The sequence below is a fragment of the Castor canadensis genome, chromosome 10 (genome assembly GCF_047511655.1).
Source record: "Castor canadensis chromosome 10, mCasCan1.hap1v2, whole genome shotgun sequence".
In the NCBI taxonomy this organism is placed as follows: Eukaryota; Metazoa; Chordata; class Mammalia; order Rodentia; family Castoridae; genus Castor; species Castor canadensis.
In genome coordinates this window covers 114,494,439-114,506,629 of record NC_133395.1, presented here as the reverse complement: position 1 = coordinate 114,506,629, position 12,191 = coordinate 114,494,439, and the positions used below count along the sequence as shown (strand labels likewise).

The window sequence follows — 12,191 nt, the reverse complement described above, 5'->3', positions numbered from 1 at the left end:
GCACTGCCAAGCTCACCCAACCATTACAGGCTGCAGAAGAGAAAGGGGGGTAGGCTAGGCAGTAGTTGGGAGGCTAGTTTGGCAGATGAGCTGGTTATTGTCAAAGGTTTTTAATCTGGGTGTAATGGTAATTCCTTACATGTTTGTACATGAAGCATGAGTTGATATATGCTGCTGAAGAGGGTCTTCATGTATAGGGGAAATAAACAGCTGCTTACAGCATCACAATCTTCTGGTTAGAAGAGGATTTTTTCTTAAAAGAGGCTTGAGCCTATTAAAATTCCAGTCTTACTGTACTTGGGGTAAAGAGGTGTTTTACTTTTTTTTTTCTTTTACTGATTTGTCTAAGTTTTACACATTGTTTGCAGTATTAGAGTTTCATTAAGAGATTTGTTGCAGTGTCTTTTGAGTCAGCAAGGATTTTCAGACTGTAGCCTGCACTTCCCAGCTTGTAGATGGAACTCACTCCAGCAACATCAGAGACTTGATTCCTTTTCAACTTGCTGCCTTAATCCAGTCATATTTGTCTGACAGGCAGCACTTCATCTTCCCCCATTGTAAGAGGGTGGCCAACATTGAAATGTCAGGAAGCAGGGAAATCCATTTTATATTGTTAAATACCACTGCCTCTCTCTCTCTCTCTCTCTCTTTCTCCCTCTCTCTCTCTCTCTCTCTCTCTCTCTCTCGATTGATGTAAAAAGGATCATGTTTGATTTACACTCTAGGCACTTGCAGCTCTCTGAAGATAAGAAGAGAAGAGCATAGAAAAGGAAGTTAGAAACATCCTTTAAACATGTACTTCACACACTCACAAATTCTATTAATTATTAAAAAAAAAGAAAGAAAGAAACACCCTACTTATAGAACAATGACACTTTGGCAATTCTGGTTCAGACATCTATCTATTAATGATCTAATGAACTCTAGCTTTGAACAGCCCAGATATGCTAAAATGTTTACAAATGGTCTTATACATTATCAAATTATCTTTATACATACTATTTGCCTTTGGCATTAGTGTAACCTCAAATAACATACAGCAATACATAGCAACAAACTCTTGAACACTACCAACAGGAATGATGTTGCCCAGTGATATCTCTGTGTCTTTAGCAGCTATAAAGTGGTTTAATTTACACTCTCCAATTTAATTCTCACAGCAACCCTATAAAGGGTTGCCAGCATGTGGTCACATTTTCTTTTTTTAGCAGTTGAGGAATTGAAGAGTCAAAAGGTTAGATTTGGTTGCCTACCAGCCAGTAAATTGTAGAACCAGAGTCATGTTAAAAACACAATTTTCACTGTGTTTAACAAAGCCAAGTGTTAATGACTGATGGATGGGGGAGCAAAAATAAAGCCTGTCTTCACTCCCACCCCTTTTTATGGTTATCTGGCAATGGCTCAGCTTTTAGCAGATGTTGACTTTGAGCTCCCAAACAACATTGTTGGCCAACATGGAGCCTTCTAGCAGTTTTGTCTTCAGCTGGGTGTCTTATGTCCTTCAGCTAAGAGAACTTGTATCACACACCAAAGATTAGTCTGTCAGAATTTCTTTTTTGCTTGAAGGAAATAGAAAACTAGTTGCTTTAAGTCATCCTGCATTTATGGTGCTTAAAAATTGAGAAAACACTTAAAGATATGTTAAAAATTAAGGAAAAGGCTGCCACCAAAGCTTATATAATGTTCCCCAATGACTTGGCAAAGGGATCTCAAGTGGTTGCCCTGCCCTAGGGTGATTGTGCTAAGAGGGACCAACACAGACTGCAGTGGCCATTTAGTCTCTGCCCCTCCTCTACAAGACACCACAGTGTTTCTCTTAAAATTTGTATAATACTGGTCATCTCTTAATCAAACCAGTGAAGTCTTAGCTTGACTATTTGAGGTTAGAACTAGGCATGTGTCTGGTGCACTAAAAGAGATAAGAAGTTATTCTGAGGGCTAGGTGTGATGGTACATGTCTGAATCCCCCCCTACATGGGAGGGGAAGGTAGGAGGATCAGGATCTGAGGCTGGGCCCAGGGAAAAGCACATGACCCTATCTGAAAAATATTAAATGCTAAAAGGACTGGGGATGTGATTCAAGTGGCAAAGGCCCTGAGTTCAAACCCTAGCTCCCAAGGAGAAAAGAGGTCGTTCTGAGCAGATAGTCAACATGATCTTCACAACCCTAAGGAACTCTGGAATCCAGACAGCATTCTCTCTAAGAATCCAGTCTTCCAAAACTTTATTACTCATCTAGAAATGTTTGTTAAGCTCCCTCCTTGGGGAGGTATGAAAGAAGTGAAGATGCTGCCTTTCTCCTCAGAGACCTTAAAGATTGTTGGGAAGCTGCTAATCTGTCCATATGAAGAGCTCCCATCGGCCTGTGGGGACCCCTTTCTCCCAAGAGCCACATGGACCCAGCTTAGGTTGAAGTATCACCCTTCAATCAGGATATTTACCAGTTTGAGAAGAGGGCAATGCAGGGTCCAGAGTACTTCAGAGCTGAACTAAACAGAACCAACAAATAACAGCAGTGTTAGCATGAGCTTTTTTCTGTGATCTTGGCTCTTATGGCAGTTGGAAGCATATGCTTTTGCAGGTAAGTAGACTGGAATTTGACCATGGCTGTACAGCTCTTGGCCAGGTGTACTTTGGCAAGCTATCTCACCTCCGTCCCCACATCTGCACAAAGAACCTCCTAGCACCTGTGTCCTGGGGCCACAGGGAGCCTTAGTGGAGAAAGAAGGGTGGTTATTAGGACTTCTCTAACCTAGAGGAGGCTCTAATATGTGACAGTGGCTTTTTTTGGCCCAGTTCAAAAATCAGCTAACATTTATATTTAAACAAAAGACTTCCCTATTCTTTGGTGAAACCTGTTTGTTAATGGGCCTCACAGGCTATAACAAACACAAGTCACCTATGAATTTACAACCATACCTGACCCTATCACCTGAGCGGAGGTTTCTATCCATGGGCTAAATATTACAGGAAGCAGAAAAGAGAGCCAAAAATGTGCAATCTCTAGAGGGAAGGGTTGAACTTAAACCTGGGAGAAAACTCAGTGCCCTGATGGAGCTTGGTGTCTTTCTTTTCCTCTTGTTTTCCTTCACTTGTCTGCCTTTCCCAGCTCTGGCCAACTCTACAGTTGAACATGCCAACAGAATTTGCCCTATTAGAACGCAGGCTCAAGGCACATCATAAATCCCACATGGTGACTCTGCTTTTGTGACTTGTACAGTCAAGGTTTATAGAATCCTGGGGCTTGAAGTTTCAGAGAAGCCATGAATTGAAGTAGGGGTGGGGTTGGAGACCAGAACCTCAGATCTGGCTATAGCCAGCATACTTGTTCTGAGGGAAGTCCTTTCTAGCTAGGATAGATGGGACAATAATGTCTCCATTAGGAACTTAGTCCTTCAGTTTCAAGGGAAAAAAAAGCAGGCTTTCAACTCAAAGAGTATCACAGGTGTTTTAAAAAAGTATATCCAGTAATGGGTGGTTTGAGTTTACCTGCTAGCTATACCTAATACTTCAAAATAGAGATCAGCTAAAGGTTTATCCTGGAATGTTTATTATGTCATATTATAGACTTCTTGTTCAGAGCTTCTTTGCTGGGGCTGATAAATACCCCCTACAACAGCAAGTCTCTCACCTTGTCAACAGTGACTCAGCTCCTTTGCTTCTAGATCTTGTCATCAACACAGCCATGGTGAGAAGCCCATCCAGTGAGGAATTTTTTTTTTTTTTATCTAGTATGGTAATGGTATTTAGAGAATACCATTAGGATCCAGTACCTGGGACTGCAGGATTTCCACTGAGACCTCCTGTTTGTCACATCATCCTTGGAGCTGTAGACACAGCCTGAAGTTATTAGATATTTAAGCCTCCCCCTTGCTTCAGGCCTTGCTGTTTTGTGGTCTCTCTGCTCTGGGCTTCAGTCAACCTTGAATGTTCCCAGCCTCAAATGCCATGGACAAAAGCCCACAGATGACTGATGGACTGGAGGCTTCTTCCCAGCCAGTTATTTTGGCAGCTTCTGGCAGAGCAATCATTCACAAGGGACACACAAGGAATCAAACACCAGGCAGCCTCCAGAACAGCCACTGCAGAGTAGATTTAGAATCAGAAAAACAAGGAAAGGAAACAGACTCTCCCAGGCCTGATAGATGTATTTTAGGACTCCCAAGTATTTCTAAATAACTTGGCATGAAGTTAGATTGGTCCTTATCTGCTTCTTATTTTTTCGTTCTCAGGTTTACATTTCTGTTTGGTAAGGTTGCTGAATAAACTAATATTTGCAAACAGAGTGGCAGGCAGCAGAGCAGTCAGGCAGCTGCAAATGTTTGGAAGACTTGGAGCTGTCTCTCTGATTAGCTCCTGCATTTTTGCTTTTTATTCCCCAAATGGACACTCACTCTGACTCAAATTACTTTGTGATGAGGGTCAATTCATGTTTATACTTTGAAGACAAAAGAGACCATAAATGGCCACCACTTCCCATTCCATTTTCTTCTAAAAACTTGTTAAACTTTTAAAGAAAAAAAACTTAAAAATGCATAATATTCTGAGTTCATGAAAGGAATCTATCCACATTTCTGCCATGTTAAATGTTAGCAAAGTTTATATTGGACTGTCATATTTCTTTACTTTATTCTCCAGCATACAAGACGTCGATCTCAACATCTGGCTTTTAATAACCCTCGACATCTGGGAGCTCCTTTTTATTCCTATGGTGGATGAGGAACAGTAGTGATATTGGCAGTGTATATTTTCAAGCTACAACTCCTGTCTGTTTCAATCATAATTAATTACCACTTTTTAATATATTTAATTTGCTAAAAGTGATTTGCATTAGACCACATTGCACTGTGAAAAGTAGTGGTAGGACTGGGAGCTTGCCTACTATGTTGAGGTCCTGGGTTCTACCCCCAATGTAAGAAAGAAAGAGGGGAGGGAGGGAGAGACAGAGAGACAGACACAGAGAGACAGAGAGAGACAGAGACAGAGAGAGAAGGAAGGAAGGAAAGAGGGAAGGAAGGAAGAAAAGAGGGAAGGAAGGAAGAAAAAAGAAAGAAGCAGATTTTGGTGGCAGTGACTTTTCTTTTTTCTTCTTTTTTTAAAACAATTAAACCTTATATGAATACATTTGGAACAAAGTATACATAAAAGTGCTGTTGGGTTTTAAATGCAAATGAAATAAACTGCTCTGCAAAGAAAGTTCTTTTATTTTATAGTCATTTAGGTAGCGATCAGCAAAGGCCACGGGCTGCATTCTAGAGAAAGCCTCCTATTTTATTTTGTAATTTTGGCAAATCATAGCATCTTTCTGTGCCTGGAGTTTTCCTATAGCAGCAACTTTGGGAGTCAAAAACTTTATGATGAAAGCTAGGGCCTCTATCCAGAGAGATGTATTCACACACATACCCAACAACATTTCTGCATTGGATTTCAGGGATTTCTAGAGCCCCTGAAGCCCACTTTTAGATGCCCTGGGGTGTCATACTGCTATAGACTTTCCTTCTTCATTAACATGAAAGAGAACATCAACTTTGCTTTTCTCCAGAAACAGAGAGGAAGTTCAATGAATGTAAAAATACATTTTCTCCAAGTTATATAGGGAAAAGGGAAGTATATTGCTGAGAACACTCACTAGACTGTTCAGTAATAAATACACAAAGGTAATTTTTACATAAGAAGACCCAGCCAAAATGTTCAGTGTAACCTTATTATTTTTTTTTTTTACCAGAATAAATTCCTCCTAAACTGTCAAGGGAAAATTCATACTGAGTTGTCTAATTCAGATCTGTGCAAATTGCTTGATTGACTCAAGTCCATTGGGGACTTGTTAATATTTGTGGGCCATGGATCCCTTCGGCAGTCTGGTGCACTCTCTGGACCTCTTCTCAGAATAATATTTTTAAATGCACAAAATACATAGACATGCAAAGGAAAGAAATTATATTCAGAGTCAATTCAAAGACCACACATCTAAATCAACGAATGGACAAATTGGCAAGACAGGGTTGAACTGTGAAATTACTGGTTTTCTAGGCCAATAAATGGTCAAATATTGGCATTTCCATATGATTCAACCTAATATTGAATGGATCTGAATGTGAGAAAATGTTGCAAGTTACTTTTCCCCATCCTGAGTTTAAAAACAAAGAAACAGATCACGGCAAAATCTGGTTTCATTAGGGACTTACTAAATAACACCACTCTCAAATGTTGTGTGATACCAGGATCTGAACAACTTAGGCTTACTTGGTTTTGATGCATCCAGTAAGCAGGGAGAGTTGTTCAAAATGGGATGACAGAATGGTGAATATATTCCTGTCCTCAAAGATTCCGTTTTCCAGCCTACTGACCACTTAACCAAGAGAAAAGTGGCCAAAGCATGTTAGAAACATTTTCAACAAGAATTCACAACAAATTAGTTTCAGTTTATCCACAGTTGAATACATTGTTAAATTAAACCTAACTTCCTTTCTATAAGCATTGTACTGAATTAAAAGTTTACTCTCTAAGTGTATTTAATTGCATATATAATTTCATGCAAATGAATAATCATTCATGTCCTCTTTTATACTGAGAGCCAAATACAACCTGACAAATAAGATCAAAGCATGTTTGAGACTTTGCAAAATAACAGATGTGAATTGTCACATGCTAGAAAAGTTTATTCCACCCAAGTTTTTCAGCCTTTATTGATACTTTAAGCTTAAGAAAAATTAAGGATATTTGATTACTATAATTACTTCTCTGCTTACTCTAAAGGTTTAATCTACTCCTTAGGCATACGCCTTAGGCATATGCGATTCAGATTGCATGCTTTCCAAAAATATAGTCATCTGGTAATGTAGACTAATTTTAATCTTCTAATCCAATCTTGACAGAGTCAGAGCTAGGTGGGTAGAATGTTTTTGTATGGGGTTGCTATAGTTATGAAACTTGGTTATACATTTGACAAGTCAGTGATGTGGAACTTAAATTACTATGGATTTTTTTTTTTCCTCACTCTTTAAGATGAAAAAACAAAGTGAAGATTTGTGTGCCTTTCAGTGCATCTTGGTGTGACTAACCTTCTCTTCTTTCATTCTGGTGCTCCCTTCTCTGTGCACCTCCCTACCTCGGGCCGGCCGCAGGATGACGAGGAGGGCATATGGGCATAGCCGGGCCTGTAAACCAAAGTTCCAGTTTTGTTTTGAGGGGTGAGAAACCATCTTTTATATTATTTTTCTAAAAAAATATACATATTGCATTCTAGTGTTGTATTGTGTACGTGCTCACTTGTGCTCGCTGATGTTTGTGACCGTGCCTTGTGTTTGTTACTGTGTTCTATGAGCAGCTCAGAATGTCCATGTGCTCTGACCATTCCCAAGAGCCCTGTCCACCCCTCCTCACCTCCCCATCTCCCACCCACCTTATTGCTCTGCCTTGTTGGGGCTGGGTTTAGCACGATTCAAATGTTTCTGTGTTATCTAAGATGTAAATTATGTCCTTGCTAGGATCCATACACACTTTTAAAGGCATGATTATGGACTCAGAAATTGTTTCAGTTCTCCAGTCATGGTTTTCAGTGGACTGCTTGCTTTTGCCAGATATGCCAGTGTGGTGTGACTCTCATGTCCTTCTGGTTGTGTCAAATGTTTGGCAAGGAATAAGGAAAATAAAACTATGTCTCTTCATGGAGCTGAAACTATCATCTCTAAGAAGGTGGACTGTGCTCTCTCTTCTATGGCAGTTCTGAAGAATACACAGGATCAAGACATAGTAATGGTGAATGGGTAACTGTACTTCTTTCAACAAATTAGAATAGAAATATTCATTTGAGCAGGTCTTACTAGTATTTTATGTATCGAGCTTTCCATTATAAGTTACATGCATTGCATTTTAAAAAGCTTATCTTTAGCTATTAAGAACTCACCCTCAATTTCTGTCCTTTCTGCATTATAGTTGAGTGAGGGGGTACATGTAATTGCCACCTGCTCATAAATGTAATGTTGAACTCTACCAGTTTTTGAAGCTGTGAATTACACCTCTCCTGTATGCTGCTGGATGTTTAATGCCAAGTCACAAATTCTCTGAAGTTGAATGTTCATGTAACATGCACACTGTTGAACTTGATTATACTGTACATGACATTTTGTTCAGAATAAGGAATGTGGTAGGTTGTGTGAAAAAAAGGATTACAAATGTATTTTTCTGGGACAGTTGTGTAATGTCACAGTGCTGGAGAATCTATAGTTTTGAGACAGTTCTTTGGAATAACTGAAAATGTGTGCCTTCCTCAAATCTTACCCTCTTATAACATGGCAGTGCGATCTGGCAACTTTGTGTATATGTGTGGGAAGTGAATATTAGGGTTTGAACTCAGGCCTTGTGCTCACTAATCACTTGAGCCACACCTCCAGTCCCTGGCTAATTTTAACTATGAACCAGTGTGTATTGCCATTGGGGGACAGTTTCGTTATTGTGCTTTACTTCTTTGTTGACCCTACTGTAGGTCCCACCAATGGATCAGACTGGTGGCTTTGGCAGTACCACAGGTCATACACAAGAGTTGGTTTTCAGACAGAACATCTTTCCACACAGTAAAGATGTAACACCCCCTGGTTCATGCTTTGCCCATACAGCATATTTCATGGTCACATTGGAGTACTTACTTCTTCTCCCTTTTCTGGATAAAGAGGATATAGCACTGGCATTAACACTTTCAGCAAAATGGTGCCAGAGGGAAGCTTGCCAGTATGAGGAGCCATCCCTAAGGTTCTTCTGCCTCTCTCCCTATTTAGGGAAAACTTTAAGAGAATCAGTACATTTATTCACAGAAAAGCTAATACAAGAACAAATTGACCTCAGACAATATTAAATGAGAAGAAAGTGTTTATAATATTAAAAAGCAAACATATGAAACCTGCACCAAGCATGCTGGCAGTAGGTAGGCAAAGGAAAGTTCTATGAATTTGGGAGTTATCTTGAGAAGTGTGGGAATTTTCAATGAAACACTTCTATAAGCATGCATTAGTGTGCTAGGGTGCATTTGTGTCTCCTCTTTAATAATAAAGATTTTTATTGCTCTTCCACAAGATACAGGACATCCACTCTACCATTCCCTGAGATGTGATGCTCTGGAATTGGCTCTACGACCCATAGAAAACCTTGCCTTGCTCAAGGCAGTGTAGACAATGGTGACAAGGCCCTATTCCCTTATTTCTATGTAGATTTCCCCAAACACCATGAGCCCTAGAAAACAAACATCTTCAGAAAATTAGTCAATATACAATCCTACTTTAATATGTTGTAATAAATTTTATAGGCTTCTGAGGAAAACTACTTATCTTTCTTTATGACTCCTTTAAACAAGTTTGCTCAGATATCCCCAGGCTTTTAAAACCATATCTTTAAATATTTAAGTAATGAGATACCAGGGAACCTTCTAGTTTTGAACAACCATTGCATGTTTTGAGTTGCATTTCCATCTCTGAGGTCTAAGGAGACATTAAATTTATAACTAAACGTGGGTAATAGTGGTACATTAAAAATTAACTATTTTGAATGTTTTGATTTATAACTCTTATAAAAGAAACGTTACAACATGTTCTTTTACTAAGCATCAGTTATATATGCTTATAATAGCATAAGAAGACTTCACTTGAATCTAGAGTTTTGGTGTTGAAATGAATCATAATTTAGGAAAAGGCACTCTAAAATTTACAGCAAATCAAAATTAGCATAACAACCCCAGGAGCTCCTCCCTATTTTGCCACTTCTAGATACTAAACCCAGGCATGATTTATTTGTCTCACTGTGATCATTCAGGGGTGGTATTTTCTTTTTTTTTTTTTTTTTCCAACAGCATGTTTTTCACCTTGAGGATAGTTTTTATTTTTTTATTTTTTTCATTTTTCTTTTATTATTCATATGTGCATACAAGGCTTGGTTCATTTCTCCCCCCTGCCCCCACCCCCTCCCTTACCACCCACTCCACCCCCTCCGGCTCCCCCCCTCAATACCCAACAGAAACTATTTTGCCCTTATCTCTAATTTTGTTGTAGAGAGAGTATAAGCAATAATAGGAAGGAACAAGGGGTTTTGCTGGTTGAGATAAGGATAGCTATACAGGGCATTGACTCACATTGATTTCCTGTGCGTGGGTGTTACCTTCTAGGTTAATTCTTTTTGATCTAACCTTTTCTCTAGTTCCTGGTCCCCTTTTCCTATTGGCCTCAGTTGCTTTAAGGTATCTGCTTTAGTTTCTCTGCATTAAGGGCAACAAATGCTAGCTAGTTTTTTAGGTGTCTTACCTATCCTCACCCCTCCCTTGTGTGCTCTCGCTTTTATCATGTGCTCATAGTCCAATCCCCTTGTCGTGTTTGCCCTTGATCTAATGTCCACATATGAGAGAGAACATACGATTTTTGGTCTTTTGAGCCAAGCTAACCTCACTCAGAATGATGTTCTCCAATTCCATCAGGGGTGGTATTTTCAAAGAGCAAAGTAGATGAGGGAAAGCTTGCTTTTCTAAAGAGTTTTGAGAGCTCCTGGAGCTAGCCTTGGCCCCTGAAGACTCATGTCCGTGGCAGCTTTATTTGCAGCTATGCAGTACCAGAGCCCTGCACTGTAAAGGGTTCCACTCTTGTTTTAAGCTCTTCTGTTACTGTCTTGAAATTATTAGTAGTTTTCAAACATTTTCATTTTATACTGGGGTCCACAAATTGTATAGTCTGTGTTTCTTAGACTTCACCATATATTCCTACATTCTGCTTCCATCTTATCTCCGCTATTCCTCCCTGTTGGCTCATCCATGTCCCTATGTTCTTATACCTATGCTTTACCTGTGGCCTGCCTTACTTTTGTGATTTTCCTCTAGCGATTCCAGGAGATCACATTTCCAGCAAGTTGTTACCCTCATAGGCATCCTTGCAGAGTGTACCCACCCACTGTCCCCTTACCACTACCCCTAACTCACTTACTTCTGGTTGTTAAAATATGTGCCTCAAGCCTTAACTATATTTTCTATCTCACTTTGCAGCTTTTCAGTTCTCTGTAACTTTCCTAGGTAAGATCCACTTGGTGTGGCAATCATATCAACAAATAACTCTTCATCACTATTGAATAAAGGTGCTTTCCTTAGACCCCCCAAAAGGCACTTTGGTTTGTGAACATTCAAGAAGGTGAGACAGCAGGGGATCAAATCGAGGCAAAACTTGAAACTTAGAACCACATCTGCCTTGACGTTTATGTGTTTGAATTATGACTATAAACTCCTGTAATTGAGTAGAGATAGAACACAAGATCATTTTTGTTTTTTAAACTAGAATACATCTTTTTATTGAAAGCATATGCAAATTTTAGGTCTTGATTGACCAAAATATAGATATGTCTTTAACAAGTTTTGGCATGGGACCGTTATGCTAGTAGGTACATCCTGATGAAAAGGAAGAATTGGAGGTTTATGTCATGAGTACATGGATAGTGTTGTGAATCCCAGAACATTTAGACATAAGGAGAGGTTCTCCATACCCAGAACCAATGCTGGAAGGACTAGTGGAACTCCCCAGTGTGTCTCCTCTCAGGAAGGTTGGGAAAATGGGGCAGAAGATGCTTCATTGGTGCTGCAGAAATTACACCTCTCTTGCCTTTTCTCAGCAAACAGGGTCTGGACATTATGTCTGTGCTTGTCCTGGGACTAGAGAAATCCAGTGGCTGGAAAATAAGTTATGAAAGGAGCCCTGAACTCCTCCTGAGGAGATCTCTTGTACCTCCTGTACAGAGATACTTACCAGGGCTTTGATTCATCCTAGATCACCTATGACTGAGGGTCTGATATATTTTCATATTCTGTCATTGACTGCTAAGAATTTCACTCATTCTTTCATTCCTCTGTTCAATCATTACTTACTCATTTATCCATTCATTCATTAGATGGTTGCTATTTGGCTTAAATGCTTGGAAAATAAGGATGAGAAAGTAGATGTGGTTCTACCCTGTGAATTTTATCATGTAGTGAGGTAAACAGAACATAAATAATTAAACATATTAATAGTAACCTTATAAATTTTAATCATTGCTTTGATGGAAACCAGGAAGATACCAATGTCAATAAGAGTAACTTACTTGAGGAATGATGTTTTATGAGCTTCTCTCCAACAAGTGAGTTTTAAGTCAATTGTTGAAAGTATGGACAGTCAGTAGGTTCCTATCAAGGT

At 39.4% G+C, this 12,191-nt stretch overlaps 1 protein-coding gene across 18 annotated transcripts in view; it reads left to right on the top strand.

Annotated features, from left to right (window-relative positions):
• LOC109683367 (ERC protein 2) overlaps nucleotides 1-12,191 on the top strand; it is a 998,591-nt gene that overhangs the window by 815,440 nt on the left and 170,960 nt on the right. For 4 of the 18 annotated variants that reach the window (XR_012436319.1, XR_012436320.1, XM_074043988.1 and 1 more), the window contains exon 20: nucleotides 7,125-7,190. The exons of the other annotated variants lie outside the window; for them this stretch is intronic. Coding sequence is in view for 2 of the 4 variants with exons in the window: in XM_074043988.1 (XP_073900089.1) it covers nucleotides 7,125-7,151 (27 nt within the window). In the remaining 2 variants the exon portion in view is untranslated. The remainder of the gene's footprint in view (nucleotides 1-7,124; nucleotides 7,191-12,191) is intronic. 18 annotated transcript variants of the gene reach the window in all.